The 19,474-nt window shown below is 40.5% G+C and overlaps 1 protein-coding gene across 1 annotated transcript; it reads right to left on the bottom strand.

Moving 5' to 3' along the window:
• Nucleotides 1–9,923: 9,923 nt before the first annotated feature.
• On the bottom strand, nt 9,924–19,353 carry LOC139375596 (solute carrier family 35 member G1). Its single transcript, XM_071117384.1, has 3 exons — nt 19,036–19,353; nt 14,459–14,630; nt 9,924–14,354 (listed from the first exon to the last, which is right to left on the bottom strand). The coding sequence occupies exons 1-3, from the start codon at nt 19,328–19,330 to the stop codon at nt 13,562–13,564; spliced, it is 1,260 nt and encodes a 419-aa protein (XP_070973485.1). The 5' UTR covers nt 19,331–19,353; the 3' UTR covers nt 9,924–13,561.
• Between the last annotated feature and the right edge of the window lie 121 nt (nt 19,354–19,474).

Raw genomic sequence — 19,474 nt, 5'->3', positions numbered from 1 at the left:
TCAAATCTCTAGCCACTTTAATAATTAAAAAAGGGATGTAATAAATGTATCACTAGTCACTTTAAACAATGCCACTTTATATAATGTTTACATACCCTACAATACTCATCTCATATGTATATACTGTACTCTTTACCATCTACTGCATCTTGCCTATGCCGCTCGGCCATCGCTCATCCATATATTTACATGTACATATTCTTATTCGTTCCTTCACACTTGTGTGTAATAGGTAGTTGTCATGAAATTGTTAGATAACTTGTGAGATATTACTGCATAGTTGGAACTATAAGCACAAGCATTTCACTACACTCACATTAACATCTGCTAACCATGTGTATGTGACCAATAAAATTTGATTTGATTTGAAGAATGTAATGCTAAGTGTATGTTGTGAAGTAAGGTGTTAGTAGCCCATGTGCCTCACCCTAAAAAAATAAATTATTTTCCCCTCTTAATTTAGCCTTCTGTTCTGATTTGGTGGTGCACATGTAGCCTATAGCCTGTTTTAGAGAAATGTAATCATCGAATATTGTTTGAGATTTCATTGTCTGCTTATATGCCCCCTTTATTTATCCTACGGTTCCGACTTGGTGTACAGGGAGTATACTGGAAGAACGTCCCATGTTCTGAATTCAGTCGCTGTACATTTTTCAAAAGAGCTGAACAAATAGTTATATTGACTGCATCCGTCTAAGCTTGCTCATTAATATCTTAATCGAAATGACGGATTGCCTCTTACCACTTGTCATCCCTTTATGCCATAGTTTGTACATCTCAATTGTCATTAGAACACATTTGTTTAAGCAAGTCAGCCATATCAGCTATGTTTTTTTAAAAGGCAGTAAATGAGGCTGAATTAACTGTTTCGCTGCCAGACAAGGCTCCGCTGATAGCCAGGTGTAGCAGTAGTAAGGTGTTGGTCACACCTATATTGATCAAGCCACACCTCACCACACCCACCAAATTGGAGCAAATGTACTGCTACGGCAGTTGAAATACAGTGCGTGCTGTTTTGAGGAAATTCAGTCAGGGCCACAACTTTGGTTTTAGAAGTTGGGGGGACATATCATTTATTTTTTATTTGTTAGATCAGCTTACTTGTACACAATATAGCTAGGTCAACCCGTCCTGCCCCTATGGGTCCACAGCCCTGTAGCACTCCAACCCAACACACCCCACTCAGCTTTAGGATCTTATTGGTTTCAGGTGTGTTAGGCCAAGGCCAGAGTGATCAGAAGAATAGCGCTTGGAGGGGATTGCTGCCGTTTTACGGGCTCCTAACCAACTGTGCTATTTTATGTGTTTTTTCGCATTGTTTGTAACTTATTTTGTACATAATGTTGCTGCTACCGTCTCTTATGACTGAAAAGAGCTTCTGGATAGCAGAACAGCAGTTACTCACCTCGCACTGGACAAAGATTTTTCTTTAATGAGCCCGACGCGAAGGATATACTGCTTCTCCGAGCCCAGTCCCAAATCCCTGTCGTTCGCGTAAAGAAAAGATGGAAATACAGGGGGCGGAGATCAGGGTGCCTTGTGAGAATTTGTCGGCAAGTGGGTAACCCGCCACTACCATCTGTTCTATTGGCCAACTTGCAATCACTGGAAAATAAACTGAATGATATCCACTCTAGACTATCCTACCAACGGGAGATTAAAAACTGGATATCTTATGTTTCACGAGTTGTGGCTGAATGACGACACAGATAATATACAGTTGGCTGGGTTTTCCGTGCATCGGCAAGAATGAACAGCTACGTCTGGTTAGACGAGTGGTGGTGGTGTCTTTTTGTCAATAACAGCTGGTGCGCAATGTCTAATATTAAAGAGGTCTCAAGGTAATGCTCGCCAGAAGCAGAGTACCTCAAGATGAACTGTAGACCACACTCTCTACCAAGAGAGTTTTCATCTATTTTTGTATTGTAGCCGTCTATTTACCACCACAAACAGATGCTGGTACTAAGACCACACTCAATGAGCTGTATGCCATAAGCAAACAAGAAAATGCTCATCCAGAAGTGGCACTCCTAGTGGCCGGGGACTTTAATGCAGGCAAACTTAAATCTGTTTGACCTCATTTCTACCAGCATATCACATGTGCAACCAAAGTGAAAAAAACTCTAGACAACCTTTACGCCACACACATATAAAGCTTTCCCTCACCCTCCATTTGGCAATTCTGACCATAATTCTATCCTCCTGATTCCTACTTTGAAGCAAAAACTAAAGCAGGAAGTACCAGTGACTCACTCAATATGGATGTGATCAGATGACGCGGATGCTACGCGACAGGACTGATTTGCTAGCATAGACTGGAATATATTCCGGGATTCATCAAGTGAAGTTGAGGAGTATACCACCTCAGTCACCAGCTTCATCAATAAGTGCATCGACAACGTCGTCCCAACAGTGACCATACGTACATATCCCAACTAGAAGCCATGGATTACAGGCAACATCCGCACCGAGCTAAAGGCTAGAGCTGCTGCTTCAAGGAGCGGGACACTAATCTGGACGCTGATAAGAAATCCCGTTATGCCCTCAGATGAACCATTAAACAGGCAAAGCGTCAGTACAGGACTAAGATTGAATCCTACTACACATCGTCGGATGTTGCAGGGCTTGCAAACTATTACAGACTACAAAGGGAAACCCAGCTGTGAGCTGCCCATCTGAGCCTTCTCAGATGGGCTAAATGCCTTTTATGCTTGCTTCAAGGTAAACAACACTGAAGCATGCATGAGAGCACCACCTGTTCCTGACTGTGTGATCAAGCTCTCCGTAGCCAATGTGAGCAAGACCTTTAAACAGGTCAACATTCACAAAGATGTGGGGACAGACGGATTTCCAGGACGTGTACTCCAAGCATGTGTGGACAACTGGCAAGTGTCTGCACTGACATTTTCAAACTCTCCCTGATCCAGTCTGTAATACTTGCATGTTTCAAGCAGACCACCCTGTGCCCAAGGAAGCAAAGGTCATCAGTCAACTAAAGAGTAGGCCGTTTCTGTTTTGCTACCTTCACAACTCGGTGAAAGAGTGCAACACGTACACACTGAACCATGCTCAACTCTCCCATGCTGGTCCAGCCAGCCATCCAGAAGCTTTGCCTTCACACAGCCTGTCAGCACGCTCTGTGGTGTCCTAAAGCACCCCAGAGCCACGCTTTGTATCACATTCCAGTGTTAAAGCTGGGGGCGACCAAAATGAAATGTCAGTAAAAGTTGCGCCCCTGCATTCAGTACAAACCACCACTCAATGTAGAAAATGTAATATCTAACTGAACGCACCTCTGGTGTGTGTGTGTGTGTGTGTGTGTGTGTGTGTGTGTGTGTGTGTGGATGGAGAAGACTGGGAGGGAGGGAGTCGTATATTTCATCTAACCACTTCCCAAGATATTGCTAGTTGTCAGCTGCACTTACAGTGCCTTGCGAAAGTATTCGGCCCCCTTGAACTTTGCGACCTTTTGCCACATTTCAGGCTTCAAACATAAAGATATAAAACTGTATTTTTTTGTGAAGAATCAACAACAAGTGGGACACAATCATGAAGTGGAACGACATTTATTGGATATTTCAAACTTTTTTAACAAATCAAAAACTGAAAAATTGGGCGTGCAAAATTATTCAGCCGCCTTAAGTTAATACTTTGTAGCGCCACCTTTTGCTGCGATTACAGCTGTATTACAGCGACTGCTTGGGGTATGTCTCTATCAGCTTTGCACATCGAGAGACTGAAATTTTTTCCCATTCCTCCTTGCAAAACAGCTCGAGCTCAGTGAGGTTGGATGGAGAGCATTTGTGAACATCAGTTTTCAGTTCTTTCCACAGATTCTCGATTGGATTCAGGTCTGGACTTTGACTTGGCCATTCTAACACCTGGATATGTTTATTTTTGAACCATTCCATTGTAGATTTTGCTTTATGTTTTGGATCATTGTCTTGTTGGAAGACAAATCTCCATCCCAGTCTCAGGTCTTTTGCAGACTCCATCAGGTTTTCTTCCAGAATGGTCCTGTATTTGGCTCCATCCATCTTCCCATCAATTTTAACCATCTTCCCTGTCCCTGCTGAAGAAAAGCAGGCCCAAACCATGATGCTGCCACCGCCATGTTTGACAGTGGGGATGGTGTGTTCAGCTGTGTTGCTTTTACGCCAAACATAACGTTTTGCATTGTTGCCAAAAAGTTCAATTTTGGTTTCATCTGACCAGAGCACCTTCTTCCACATGTTTGGTGTGTCTCCCAGGTGGCTTGTGGCAAACTTTAACCTACACTTTTTATGGATATCTTTAAGAAATGGCTTTCTTCTTGCCACTCTTCCATAAAGGCCAGATTTGTGCAATATACGACTGATTGTTGTCCTATGGACAGAGTCTCCCACCTCAGCTGTAGATCTCTGCAGTTCATCCAGAGTGATCATGGGCCTCTTGGCTGCATCTCTGATCAGTCTTCTCCTTGTATGAGCTGAAAGTTTAGAGGGACGGCCAGGTCTTGGTAGATTTGCGGTGGTCTGATACTCCTTCCATTTCAATATTATCGCTTGCACAGTGCTCCTTGGGATGTTTAAAGCTTGGGAAATCTTTTTGTATCCAAATCCGGCTTTAAACTTCTTCACAACAGTATCTCGGACCTGCCTGGTGTGTTCCTTGTTTGCTGCACTGAAAGTAAAGGGGCTGAATAATTTTGCACGCCCAATTTTTCAGTTTTTGATTTGTTAAAAAAGTTTGAAATATCCAATAAATGTCGTTCCACTTCATGATTGTGTCCTGTTTGAAGCCTGAAATGTGGCAAAAGGTCGCAAAGTTCAAGGGGGCCGAATACTTTCGCAAGGCACTGTATGTTAACCTGGAAAAGGTGAGATTGTTTTCCATTATCCTCCTCTGAAAGGAACTTGTATGCCATCCAGGAGGAATGTGCAGCGCAAGCCCTCAACTCCCAATCAAATTGGCACATTAAATTCAACTGATTTACCATAAATATTTTTATCTTAGTTCACCAATTAAACCAGATTCTTCACAATTGACTGTAAAACTGCAGCACGAGTCAGATACACATGTATAAAAGACTTGATGGGGCTTTCATAATTCATGTCCACAAGTTATTTTGCAACATGAGTGTAAGGCAATATCATGACAGATAATTTACCACAAAGGAGATGGTGGAGATCTCTGCAAAAGACACGACGCTGCTATTGTTCACCTTTTAAGGTACCAGTCTTTACGATATCTGCACAAACAGTTCAGCAGTTCTTTTAAAGATAATTGCTTAACTTTTATTAAGTTTAAAACAAGATGAATATGCTATTTAAGCCTACCTATTTTATTAACACATACCACTTCAGTAATAGCATTTTAATTGCAATTACACAGCGGGGACTGTTTCAATTATTCCGCTTGTGTAATAACATAAACCGCTATGCAATTGCAAAGCTATAACTACATTATTATGCATTAACAATGTTACCAAAGTAATTAGTGTTACTACACAGGCATAAGCAAATGAATGTTACCCATATGTTTAAATTGTTTAGAAAAAAATCTATGCATGAGGAGTTTGTTGAACCAATGATGTGTATAAACCCTGGATGACTGACAGGGGCGCTGTATTGAAGCCACAGCGCAGCCATCTTGGCACTCCTCAATTGTAAAAAATATTTTGGAAGCTATAGAAATGCATTTATTAATGTCTACATTAGTTTCTGACATGTTTATTATATTAAAGACACCTTAATGCATACTTTTACATTATATTATGTGAGCTAAACCTAAAAATGTTCCTTAATTATTTTTTTTCTACTACTGTTACTGTCCCCACTATATCAAAACAATACTTAAATACATGTCATTTTGTCCTTGAAACATTTAATTGAAATACTGTAGAATTCCAGAAATTCCTATAGGGGACTGCTCTACTAGAGAGTGCCAATATGGCTGACTGGTGGCTTCAAAGTCTCTCCATGGCAACTACACAACAGCATCTGCAACCGAGGGTTTATTTATGTCATTGGTCTGAACAAATGGTTTATATATACACTAGCTGACTGATGGGGGGCTGTTTTGAAGCCACGCGCCTCCGTCCAGACACACCCCCACCGTTTAAATATTTAGGAAGACTTAGAAATGCATGTATTACTATCTACATTTGTTTTTGACACTTTTATTATATTACAGACACATAATGCATACTTTTAAATTTAAAGATGTAAAATAAAAAATAGATAAAAACATTTTCCTGACAGTATAATTTATTTTATAGTACTGATGTTACTGTCCCCACTACAACAAACAAATACTTAAAGTAACTGCCCAATGTTTCCAGATTTCTATGAAATATGACCTATAATTACTCATAATATGAATGAAGTAGTTTCCCTTCAATATGAGAGAAATAGTTTTCCCTCCAAAAAATGGTTATAAGTATGTTAAAAAGCATATTTTCTGTGGGCGTATACTGGTCATTAAAAATATTAATGCAAGTAGTGTTTGGCTAGCTCATCCTTCCTCTAGACTGCTGATTGGCCAGCTCATCCTCCTCAGGGAGATTACATCAGTGGCAATTTTAGCACGTAAATCTTGGTAGGCCCCCCCCCCAAATATGGTGATGCGTGCCAGCAAAGCCACTACACAACACAACACTAAACAATACATTAATTGCACTATAACGGTGACAAACAGTGCCCACAAACTTTTAGGGCCTACATAAAGCTGTCCCAACAAAAGCATCTTACCAATGCTACACCTGGCTATCAGTGGAGCCTTGTCTGGCAGTGAAACAGTTCTTTCAGCCTCATTTACTGCCTTTAAAAAAAAAACTTAGCTGATATGGCTGAATTGCTTAAGCAAATGTGGTTTCTACTGACAATTGAGATGTACAAACAATGGCATAAAGGGATGACAAGATGATAAGAGGCAATCCGTCATTTTGATTAAGAGCTTGGACGGACTCAGGCAATACAACTATTTGTTCAGCTCTTTTGAAAATGTACAGCGACTGAATTCAGAACATGAGCCGTTCTTCCAGTATTCTCCCTGTACACCATGTCAGAACCGTATGATAAATAAAGGAGGCATATAAGCAGACAATGAAAGCTCTTATAATATTTGATGATTATATTTTTCTAAAACAGGCTATAGGCTACATGTGCACCACCAAGTCAGAACAGTAGGCAAAATTAATTAAGAGGGGAAAGGGACCAAATTATTAGGGTGAGGCACATGGGCTTCGATCAGCTTACTTCACAACATACACTTAGTATTACTTTCTTAGCTACAGTATACAGTGGGGCAAAAAAGTATTTAGTCAGCCACCAATTGTGCAAGTTCTCCCACTTAAAAAGATGAGAGAGGCCTGTAATTCATCACAGGTACACTTCAACTATGACAGACAAAATGAGAAAAACAAATCCAGAAAATCACATTGTAGGATTTTTTATGAATTTATTTGCAAATTATGGTGGAAAATAAGTATTTGGTCACCTACAAACAAGCAAGATTTCTGGCTCCCACAGACCTGTAACTTCTTCTTTAAGAGGCTCCTCTGTCCTCCACTCGTTACCTGTATTAATGGCACCTGTTTGAACTTGTTATCAGTATAAAATACACCTGTCCACAACCTCAAACAGTCACACTCCAAACTCCACTATGGCCAAGACCAAAGAGCTGTCAAAGGACACCAGAAACAAAATTGTAGACCTGCACCATGCTGGGAAGACTGAATCTGTAATAGGTAAGCAGCTTGGTTTGAAGAAATCAACTGTGGGAGCAATTATTAGGAAATGGAAGACATACAAGACCACTGATAATCTCCCTCGATCTGGGGCTCCACGCAAGATCTCACCCAGTGGGATAAAAATTATCACAAGAACGGTGAGCAAAAATCCCAGAACCACACGAGGGGACCTAGTGAATGACCTGCAGAGAGCTGGGGCCAAAGTAACAAAGCCTACCATCAGTAACACACTACGCCACCAGGGACTCAAATCCTGCAGTGCCAGACATGTCCCCCTGCTTAAGCCAGTACATGTCCACGCCCGTCTGAAGTTTGCTAGAGAGCATTTGGATGATCCAGAAGAAGATTGGGAGAATGTCATATGGTCAGAGGAAACCAAAATATAACTTTTTGGTAAAAACTCAACTCGTCGTGTTTGGAGGACAAAGAATGCTGAGTTGCATCCAAAGAACACCATACCTACTGTGAAGCATGGGGGTGGAAACATCATGCTTTGGGGCTGTTTTTCTGCAAAGGGACCAGGACGACTGATCCGTGTAAAGAAAGAATGAATGGGGCCATGTATCGTGAGATTTTGAGTGAAAACCTCCTTCCATCAGCAAGGGCATTGAAGATGAAACGTGGCTGGGTCTTTCAGCATGACAATGATCCCAAACACACCGCCCGGGCAACGAAGGAGTGGCTTCGTAAGAAGCATTTCAAGGTCCTGAAGTGGCCTAGCCAGTCTCCAAATCTCAACCCCATAGAAAATCTTTGGAGGGAGTTGAAAGTCCATGTTGCCCAGCAACAGCCCCAAAACATCACTGCTCTAGAGGAGATCTGCACGGAAGAATGGGCCAGAATACCAGCAACAGTGTGTGAAAACCTTGGGAAGACTTACAGAAATAGTTTGACCTCTGCCATTGCCAACAAACAAAGGGTATATAACAAAGTATTGAGAGAAACTTTTGTTATTGACCAAATACTTATTTTCCACCATAATTTGCAAATAAATTCATTAAAAATCCTACAATGTGATTTTCTGGATTTAAAAAAAATAATTTTGTCTGTCATAGTTGAAGTGTACCTATGATGAAAATTACAGGTCTCTCTCATATTTTTAAGTGGGAGAACTTGCACAATTGGTGGCTGACTAAATACTTTTTTGCCCCACTGTACATATCTCCCTGGCATATTACATAATTTATGCAGCAGCATACAATACATGTTTGGACTCACCTTGTTGTGCTATGCTCACATGAACAGTAAAGTGGCAAGGCAAATTTTGTCATCAAACTTTGTCCACAAAGTCTGGTGTTCTCTGGATTTATGGTGGGAACTCGGAAAAAAACATGGTCAAATCATGATGATGTCAGTGATCTTCAGGTCGTAGCTCTAGAAAGAGGCCTGAGTTCCTGACTTACAATTCCGAGTTGGATGACCGTTCAAAACTTATTTTCCCAGTCTGAACTAGTTTTTTCCTGAGTTCCCAGTTGTCTTGAACTCGCTAAAGTCAGATTTCCCAATTCTGAGTTAACAGTTGTTTTGAGCACAGCAGAAATCATGCTGGATTGACAGCATGGCCAATGTGGAATGTTTATCATTTTAAGCTTGGAAAAGCGACCCAGAAACCGAGAATTGGGATCATACAATTGCAAATTCAACAATGACTGGTTTGGAAGGGAGCTAGCCTGCTATTCAGTGAATAGTATCTGCAATCCAGAGTTTATATACATCATTAGTCTGAACACATTGCATGATTTTAAAGTTCCTTCTGCCCTCTGCTGGCTACACATTTTATACATGGGTTACACAGAAAATAATCTATACCGTATCAAGTTATCTGTCCCATCTACAATACAACAATACACAAACGTTGTTGTTCAATGAAGGGTCAAGGGAGAACCATGGAAAGGTCATGGCAAAGTCCAAAACCTCAAACGCAGGGTAACATGACAATGGTTCCCCTTAGAGGTACTACTCTGAAAGGCTCTGACTCAGTGTTTTGTGAAAAGCTATAGTGTCGTCTTGTTTCTACCATTGTTCATAACTGAGTACTTTGTTTAGCCAGGTTGTAACAACTGTGGGCAACATTGGCGTAAACATCATTCTGTCCGATCTGTTAAATCACAACAGGAATTGCAGCCATGCTCATGTATGATCAAATGGAAAACGGAAAACGTCCTCAGTTCAAGAGATCAAGACACATAGGTGAAATGTATATGTCATTTATTTTAGATTTTAAAAATGACATCCTGCATTGTGTATGAATATACAACTTTTAGAGTAATCCTTAACTCCAATAAAACAATCTGAAATAGTAATATAATAATTACATAGTTAAGAAAGGATTTAGCAAGGCATGAAGGTGGTAACATTCTGTTCAACTGTCAAAAAATAAGTTAAAAAAAACTCATCTGTTATGCTCTCTCCTTTGTGCAAATACATCCAACTTTTCAGTGTCAATCAAATCCGTATCAATCAAATCAAATCGAACATGAACCACACAAAGGTTTAGATATCCCATATGTCTCGGTGTCCACCTTAATTGAGGACAAACATGTTGTGAATTATGGTCCCATAAAGAAGTAAAGTTATTTCAAGTTGTAGAAACAATATATGAAAGAGCAGGGCACAGTAGGCTCAGAATTACATTGAACAATTAAATGGTTCATTTAAATTGTTCATACTGTTGTTTATAACCAATTTATGTAGACCTACAAGAAAATGATTGAACACAGTTAATGTTAAGAAGCATTTTTGCCACATATTTGATAAACAAGTCATACATTCAATCAGTCTGAGAAAGTGCTTTTGATAGAGAAATATGTATTTGATTTCTATTGATAAATAAATACTATAAAACAGCAGTCACGCTGGCATAACTAGGAGTATAACACGTATACAAAGCATCACAACTGACACGGCATGTAACAGAAATGTGCAAAGTCAAGTGAATAGTTCTAAATTAGTAGTACACATTTCAAAAGGAAGGCACAACAAGTTGTTTTCTGTGGTATACTGTCATAAAGCTATTTGTACTGTAAATGTCAAGTTTCCATCATATTATACTATTTAACTAGTGTAGGCAGCATAAATGTGAGATGCATAAAGTCATCCGTCTATGGGTCAACAAAATATTATTACTAGCTGTGACACATTGCACAAAGCAAATCTTTTAAAAAATCTTTGCATTTTGTAAAAAATAATGTCACACTTAACATTTCCACAAAAAAACTATTCTGACCAGCAGTGTAATAAAATAAAGGACATCAGCCCATTTTAAATAGAAATATATGCTAATATAAGCTTAGCTGATTAACCTCAGTGTCACGCCTTGGCATTAGTTATCTTTGTTTTCTTTATTATTTTGGTTAGGCCAGGGTGTGATATGGGTGATTTATGTGTTTTGTCTCGTCTAGGGTTTTTTGTAGATTTATGGGGTTGTGTTAAGTTTAGGTGTCTAGGTAAGTCTGTGGTTGCCTAGATTGGTTCTCAATCAGAGGCAGGTGTTTATTGTTGTCTCTGATTGGGAACCATATTTAGGCAGCCATATTCTTTGGGTATTTTGTGGGTGATTGTTTCCTGTCTTTGTGTTTACTGCACCAGATAGGGCTATTTCACGGTTATTGTTTTGTAGTTTGTTCATGTTTTGAGTTTTCTTATTACAGAACCATGAACTATAACCACGCTGCGTTTTGGTCCGCCTCTCCTTCCCAGGAAGAAAACCGTGACACTCAGTACACGTGCAAAAATGGTTCTACAGTGCCTCCAGAAAGTATTGATACTCATTGACTTATTCCACATTTTGTTGTGTTTGAGTCTGAATTCAAAATGGATTAAATGTATATTTTTTCTCACCCATCTACACACAATAGTGAAAACGTGTTTTTAGAACTTTTGCAAATGTATTGAAAGTGAAATACAGACATATCTAATTCACACAAGTATTCACACCCCGGAGTCAATACTTTGCAGAAGCACCTTTGGTGATGATTACAGCCTTGAGTCGTCTTGTGCAAAGCTGATACAGACATACTCATCTATATTTGGGGATTTTCTCCCATTCTTCCTTGCAGATTTCCTCAAGCTCTGTTAGATGGAGAGTGGCGGTGAACAGCAATCTTCAAGTCTTTCCACACATTTTCAATGGGATTCAAGTCTGGGCTTTAGCTGGGGGCCTCAAGGACTTTCACATTCTTGTTCTGAAGCCATTTCAGCATTGCTTTTGCTGTATGCTTGGGGTCATTTGTCCTGTTGGAATGTACATTTTTGCCCCCGTCTGTTGTTAGCACTCTGAAGCAGGTTCTCAAGGAGTTGCCTGTATTTGGCTCCATTCATTGTTCTCCCTATCCTTACCAGTCTCCCAGTCACAGCCGCTGAAAAGCATCCCCATAGCATGCTGCTACCGCCATGCTCCACGGTAGGGATGGTGTTCAATGTGTGATGAGTTATTGCTGTTTTTTCCAGACTTAGCGCTTTGCATTTAGGCCAAAGACTCAAATTTTTGTCTCATCAGACCAAAGAATATTTTTGTATTTCACTTGCCTTTTTGGCAAACTCCAGGTGTGCTGTCATGCCTTTTTCTCAGGAGTGGCTTCAGTCTGGCCGCACTCCCATAAACCCCAGATTTGTGAAGTGCTGTAGACACGGTTGTCCTTCTGGCAGGTTCTCCCATCTCAGCCAAGGAACTGTAGTTCTATCAGAGTGGTCATTGGGTTCTTGGTCACCTGCCGTACCAAGGTCCTTCTTGCCTGTTTGCTCAGTTTGGTCAGACGGACAGCTCTAGGCAGAGTCTGGGTAGTTCCATATTTTTCAACACAATTCTATCTCAGAGATCTATGGACAGTTCCTTGGACTTCTTGGTATAGTTTCTGCTCAGACATGCAAGTTGTAGTGACATCTAAAGGATGATCAAAGGAAATTGGATGCACCTGAGCTCAATTTGGAGTGTTATAGCAAAGGAGTGTAAATACTTTTGTTAAATTAATTATTTCTGTATTTGATTTTCAATCAATTTGCTTATATTTCTAAAAACATGTTTTCACTTTGTCATTATGGGGTTTCGATTTTGAATTCAGGCTGTAACACAACACATTGTGGAATAAGTCAAGGGGTATGAATACTTTCTGAAGGCACCGTATATAGTGCCACTGCCAAATAAGGGTAATTTGTCTTGTAACCATAGTGGAACCCTTTTTGAAGGTTCTATAAAGAACCATGTTCATGAGGTTCTGAAAATTGAACCTTTATGGTGCTATAAAGAGGGTTAGACATATTATATTACCTTTAAAATTACATGGGTCTTAATATTGTGTTAATTTACAAGTTGAATCAGGTGTGCTAGCTCTGGACCGGCTGGGTGGTCCCTGAGGAGATAATTGAGATTTAGTCAACCGTTGACACAAGGCCTTACATAAGTCTCTCACAAGACACTATTACTGGCCAGTCATATTTAACATGCAGTGACATAATACAACAGATGATGTCAACTGGAATGACACTCACTCTCGGCTGCACAAAAAGAGCTGTGAGAAAACCATGCCCCAAAATATTAGAATGAGCCACCTCCCCTACATTTGAATTATCACTAAAAGATTAAAGCACCGTTTTCTGAACGGCAAAGAACCATTGAAGAGCTCAAATGGTTATTTTGAGTCCTTATGGTTCCACATTGAACCATCACCCTTACCAAAGAACCCTCTTTTCTAAGTGTGTTGATGTAAATACTAAAACATTTCCAGTTTTGTGCTCAAAACCTCACAGTAACATTTTGATGTAATATTGCTTCTTTGGTTTACATAACACTCTTGACTGCTGAACATTAACATCATGTTAATTGATAACCTTTCATTTATTCCTGGAATCAAATATTTGTCTTATGCGTGGTTCGCGGCTCTTTCTTGGGTGTGTGTTACTGTACCACTTCCTTAGAGCCACACCACAGGTACTGACGACCACACAACATGCCCCACCGAGACTCCACATGGTGGGCTTACGGTTGAAAAAAAAGAACTGGAAAATAAAGGCCAGGACCACGTCAACGGTCCTCATCAAGGCCACAGGGCCGGCCTTCTCAATCTGAAGTGCTTTGGTGAGGAACGTTTGGCCAGCAATACCCAGGATTGCTATCAGCATAAGGACCCACCTGTCTCTCCCACAGAATGGAATGGTCCATTCACCAAGTATAAACAAAGTGATGACACACTCAATGAAACCAATGACCGCATAGTACCACACAGACAGATAGTAGTGGACGCTTTTGCCCATTTTCCTGAGTATAACTAAAGTGCAGGCTGCTCCTAACGCTCCACCGAAGGCTGCAATAGTCCCCTTGAGATGATTGGTGTAGTCTCCCTCTATTCCCTCTCTACGAGCACCAAATATGAAGGGAGGCCTGGCTATCATTATGACACCAGCCAGTGTGAAGACAGTGAAGACACAGTCCCAGATTGTGCATTTCTCTTTGAGGAAGATCCAGGCTAACAAGGCGGTGAACACTGGGTTGCTGAACATGATGACTGTTGCATCAGCCAGGGGCATCTGCTGAACTGCATAGAACAATAGGATCATGGCGTTGGAACCCAAGAACCCTCTCATCACCAAATAGATCCGCTTGTCTCTTGGTCCAAGGAAGCCAGTCCTGAAAAACAGAAAATTGATAGGTTAAATATTTGTATGGGATTATCAAGGTTCAAGGGGTCAAGTGGTCCAATATAGTATAAATACAGTTATGTAATAACTTACTTGTAATAGATAAGCATAGGCATCACAAACAGCATCTGGAAGAAGCAGCGAATGGCACTGATTTCTACAGCATGGACTCCATCTATTGTCTTCACCAGAAGAGCTATAATGGAGAAGAATACTGTTGCCAGCAGGCCATAAAACAGGCCCAGTCCTGGACAATGTTTATTCTCTGAGGACAGAGGGAGAAGGACACATGAACTGGTTAAAATAGCTTGAATGGAAATGAACATTAACCTACTAACAGGGAAGTAATTTAATAGTTGTTTGTCTGAGATGGGGAAGAGGTACAGTACTCAAATGTGATATCAAATGAAACTTTGTTGAAAAGAATCCCTGCTAAAGCTTAGTTACTGGCAGCTTCTTGACAAATTGAAAGCTGCAGGGTGATTTGAGGTGTTGAATATTATTAGATATATCTACCTGGGAGTTGGCCTGTCACACACTGTACCTACTGATTACTCATGTTTATTGCCAACATAGAAAGAGGGCAATGAACCAATGTCCCCTAAATGGAGGGAGACTCAAATTGAACAGGAAGTATAAGAAGGGGCCATTTTAGCCTGTACTGACTAGATATATGGAAAACAGTGTGGAAGGACGCAGAAGAGCATTACTCATCTGAGAACAGACAACACCATTGTTAGACTTCCTTGTGAGTTTGATTAACACCCTGTGGGCACTGTAGGTGCTCATTCTTTCCCATTTCGTAATCGTACCTTAAATCAGGGGTCTCCAACAGGTAGATTGCAAGCTACCAGTATCTCGCAGCGCACCTACTGTATCAATAGCTCGGCCAATCTATTCTGAAAGTACATTCATTTTTTTCATGTGTTCCATCTGTCATAAACATAAAGCTCCCGGCTACTATCCAATCAAAGTCACATTGACAACATCCCTGGCTAGGCACTTTTGTCTTAAAAAGTCAAACGTAACACAGTCTGCCAATTAATTTCCAGCAATATTTCCTCTGTCTGTTTGGTGTGCACGTCTAGCTAGGCTGTATAGCTGGCTATTTGTATGTAACCAGGTCAGTTGCCCCAGTATCTCTGTCTGAGAGACCTCTCTAACGCCCAGGAAGCTCAGATTCAAACTCCCATTCACCAGCTCTGCAAGCGTTATAAAAAACGTTTGTTTACTCACCACATATGGACTATCTCATTTAGTCCCGTTACGGCCAGTATGGACATCCAAAAAAGGTATAAATATAAATGTACAAGCAACAGAAAAAATGCCTCTTCGGCACCACCAATGTATTGAGCTGTTGTAGACCTCCGACGTGTGCGTGGCAGAAATATGTGAATTACATATGCATTTTTTTCCCCGGTTACTTGTACATTTTTATTTAGACCTTTTTTGGAAGTACATACATACAGTGCCTTCACAAATGATTCACACCCCTTGACTTTTTCCACGTTTTGTTTTGGTCCAGCCTGGATTTAACATGTATTAAATTAAGATGTTTTGAGGCCTACTTAGTGGTGCAGTGGTCTAAGGCACTGCATCGCAGTGCTAGTTGTACCACTAGAGATCCTGGTTCGAGTCCAGGCTCTGTCGTAGCTGGCTGCAACCGGGAGACCCATTGGGCGGTGCACAATTGGCCCAGCGCCGTCCGGGTTAGGGGAGGGTTTGGCCGGGATGTTCTTGTGCCATCGCGCACTAGTGACTAGTGACTAAGGCGCTGCATCTCAGTGTTTGAATCCAGGCTGCCCGTGATTGGGAGTCCTATACAATTGGCCTAGCATCGTCCGGGTTTGGACGGTGTATGCCGTCATTGTAAATAAGAATTTGTTCTTATCAGACTTGCCTGGTTAAATAAATAAATAAAATAAAAACACAGAGGATTTCCAATGCCTTGCAAAGAAGGGCACCTATTGGTAGATGGCTAAAATTTTTAAAAAGCAGACAGTTGAGCATGGTGAAGTTACACTTGGATGGTGTATATATGACTAGATATATGGAAAACAGTGTGGAAGGACACAGAAGAGCATTACTCATCTTCCATTGTTAGACTTCCTTGTGAGTTTGATTAACACCCTGTGGGCACTGTAGGTGCTCATTCTTTCCCATTTTGTAATCATACCTTAAATCAGGGGTCTCCATACACTACTTATCATACCCCTTCTTAACTCAGTTAAGGAAACCTCTCAGGGATTTCACCATGATGCCAATTGTGACTTTATACAGTTACAGAGTTGAATGGCTGTGATAGGAAAAATTGAGGATTGATCAACAACATTAGTTACTCCACAATTCTTACTTAATTGACAGAGTGAAAAGAAGGAAGCTTGTACAGAATACAAATATTCCAAAACATGCACTGAAACAAGGCTCTAAAGTAATATTGCAAAAAATGTGGCAAGTTATTCACTTTTTGACCTGAATACAAAGTATTATGTTTGGGGCAAATCCAACAAACACATTACTGAGTACCAAACTCCGTATTTCCAAGCATAGTGGTGGCTGCATCATGTTATGGGTATGCTTGTAATTGTTAAGGAGTGCAGAGTTTTTCAGGATAGAAAATAAATGTAATGGAACTAAGCACAGGCAAAATCCTAGAGGAAAACCTGGTTTTCTGCTTTCCACCAGACACTGGGAGATGAATTCACCTTTCAGCAGGACAATAACCTAAAACACAAGAAGACACTGAATGTTCCGGAGTAGACAAGTTTCAGTTTTGATTAAATCTACTTGACCTGAAAATGGTTGTCTAGCAATCATCAACAACCAATTTGACAAAGCTTGAAGAATTTTGAAAAGAATAATGGGAAATTGTTGCACAATCCTGGTGTGGAAAGCTCTTACAGACGTAACCAGAAAGACTCAAAGCTGTAATCACTGCCAAAGGTGCTTCTACAAAGTATTGACTCAGGGGTGTGAATACTTGTGAATGAGATTTCTGTATTTCACTTTCAATACATTTTGCAAAAATGTCTAAAAACATGTTTTCATTTAGTCATTATGGGGTATTGTGTATAGATGGGTGAGAACATTTTGAATTCAGACTGTAACACAACAAAATATGTAATAAGTCAAGGGGTATGCATACTTTCTGAAGGCACTCTACTGGCCGTAACGGGAGTAAAGGAAGATAGTTGATCAGTGAAACATATTTGTTGAGTACAGAACATATTTTGATATTATAACACTTGCAGAGCTGGTGAATGGGAGAGCTTCCTGGGTGTTAGAGAGGTCTCTAACGCACATCAATTGTTGTTATTTCTCTATGAATAAGTGTAATATGAGAGTAAAAAACAGAAAAGTCCCATAGCGGGATTTTTTTTTTACTGAGAACAGAATTTGGGAAAACACAGAAGATTATTTTATGGGGCCTGTCATTCCAAATGCCGTTTATTAGCCATTACACTGAGTGTACAAAACATTGCCCTCAGAACAGCTTAAATTCGCTCTGGAATGGACTCTACAAGGTGTCGAAAGCGTTCCACAGGAATGCTGGCCCATGTTGACTCCAATGCTTCCCACAGTTGTCAAATTGGCTGGATGTCCATTGGGTAGTGGACCATCCTTGATACACACGGGTAACTGTTGAGCGTGAAAAACCCAGCAGCATTACAGATCTTGACACACTCAAACCGGTGTGCCTGGCACCTACTTATCATACCCCGTTCAAAGGCACTTCAATCTTTTGTCTTTCCCATTCAGTGAATGGCATTCGCCCTCTGAAAGTCACACATTCTCCGTTCTCTCAAGGCTTAAAAATGCTGCTTTAACCTGTCTCCTCCCCTTCATCTACACAGCTTGAAGTGGATTTAACAAGTGACATCAATAAGAGATCATAGCTTTCACCTGGATTGACCTGGTCTGTCTGTCATGGAAAAAGCAGTTGTTCTTAATGTTTTGTACACTTAGTGTATCTTACCAGGTATAACAGAGCAATCTCTTGTTACCGGGGAAGAGGGGAAGAGTTGCAGGGTAGAGAAGAAGACAAGAATGTTCCTATTTGAAAGCTATATATAACAATATAAATAAGTAGCTACTACACATTTTTTAAGTAGAAAAGGTTATAAAAAATGATAGACAAGGTTGGAGACCCCTCCCTGCCTATTAAATTATATGTTTTTAAATAAATGCCCACCATCCTAGAGGTTTGAGCAACATAATATAATTAATCCTGGTGGGAAATTGCCTGATCATCACCTTTGAGGATGATGAAAATGTTTAAACGGATTACCATTCAATAATTCATAATCAGACAGATTAAAGTGGGGGTGAAGCGGCCACAATGATGAACTGTAGGCTATTAGCTAGTTTAATCTGAAAGAGTTTGTGAGGCAATGTTTATTACCAGTATAGTAATTAGAGAACCACGATTAGGTCCGTTACATAACGTGCTGCTACGGAGGTCGTCATTGGCTACTCCGCTGGTTATAATTTCTCATTCCCATCTACCTCAAAAGGTCATACAACTTTACCTAGATGGAAGCAGATCCAGTCATATAATGGACTGTGTTAATAAACCGCAAACAAGTGTGTTCAAGTGGTTACGTTGGTAGACCTCTAAAGATAGCTAGCTAAATTATATAAATTATCTCTAGTTTTAGCTTGAAGGCTACCTTTGGCAACTGTGTCTCCTGGGTCCGTTGAGATGGGATCCCCGCCGCCGCCAATTCTACAACACAAGGGAAGACATAATCTTTGCTTCGCACTGCTTTCCACTGTTCTAGTCCTTGCCTCTTCATTACCCCGCTCATCATGACTGTTACTTTGTAAATTAATCCTCTCAGTAGTGTGTTCATCGTCGTCGTCATCGCCAACTTTGTGAAAATCAACTTTAATGTCCCCCTGTCTAAGGGGAACGGCCGATAGAACTCTGTCGTCTATACTATTACTGTCCTTCAAATCCCCCATTGTAAAATGCAACTGCAACAGGTGAGCATGCCTTGGATGTATTTTACACCCTTTATGTCTGAGGGTGAGTGAGTTGTCAGACCGGTTTAATATGTAACCTTAGTGGCCACTGTAGTAGCATGCAATAGTTACTTTAACCACGGG

This window comes from Oncorhynchus clarkii, chromosome 20 (assembly GCF_045791955.1).
Source record: "Oncorhynchus clarkii lewisi isolate Uvic-CL-2024 chromosome 20, UVic_Ocla_1.0, whole genome shotgun sequence".
NCBI classification, from domain to species: Eukaryota; Metazoa; Chordata; class Actinopteri; order Salmoniformes; family Salmonidae; genus Oncorhynchus; species Oncorhynchus clarkii.
The sequence above is the reverse complement of the archived record's forward strand: the minus strand, read 5'-3'. Positions and strand labels throughout refer to the sequence as shown.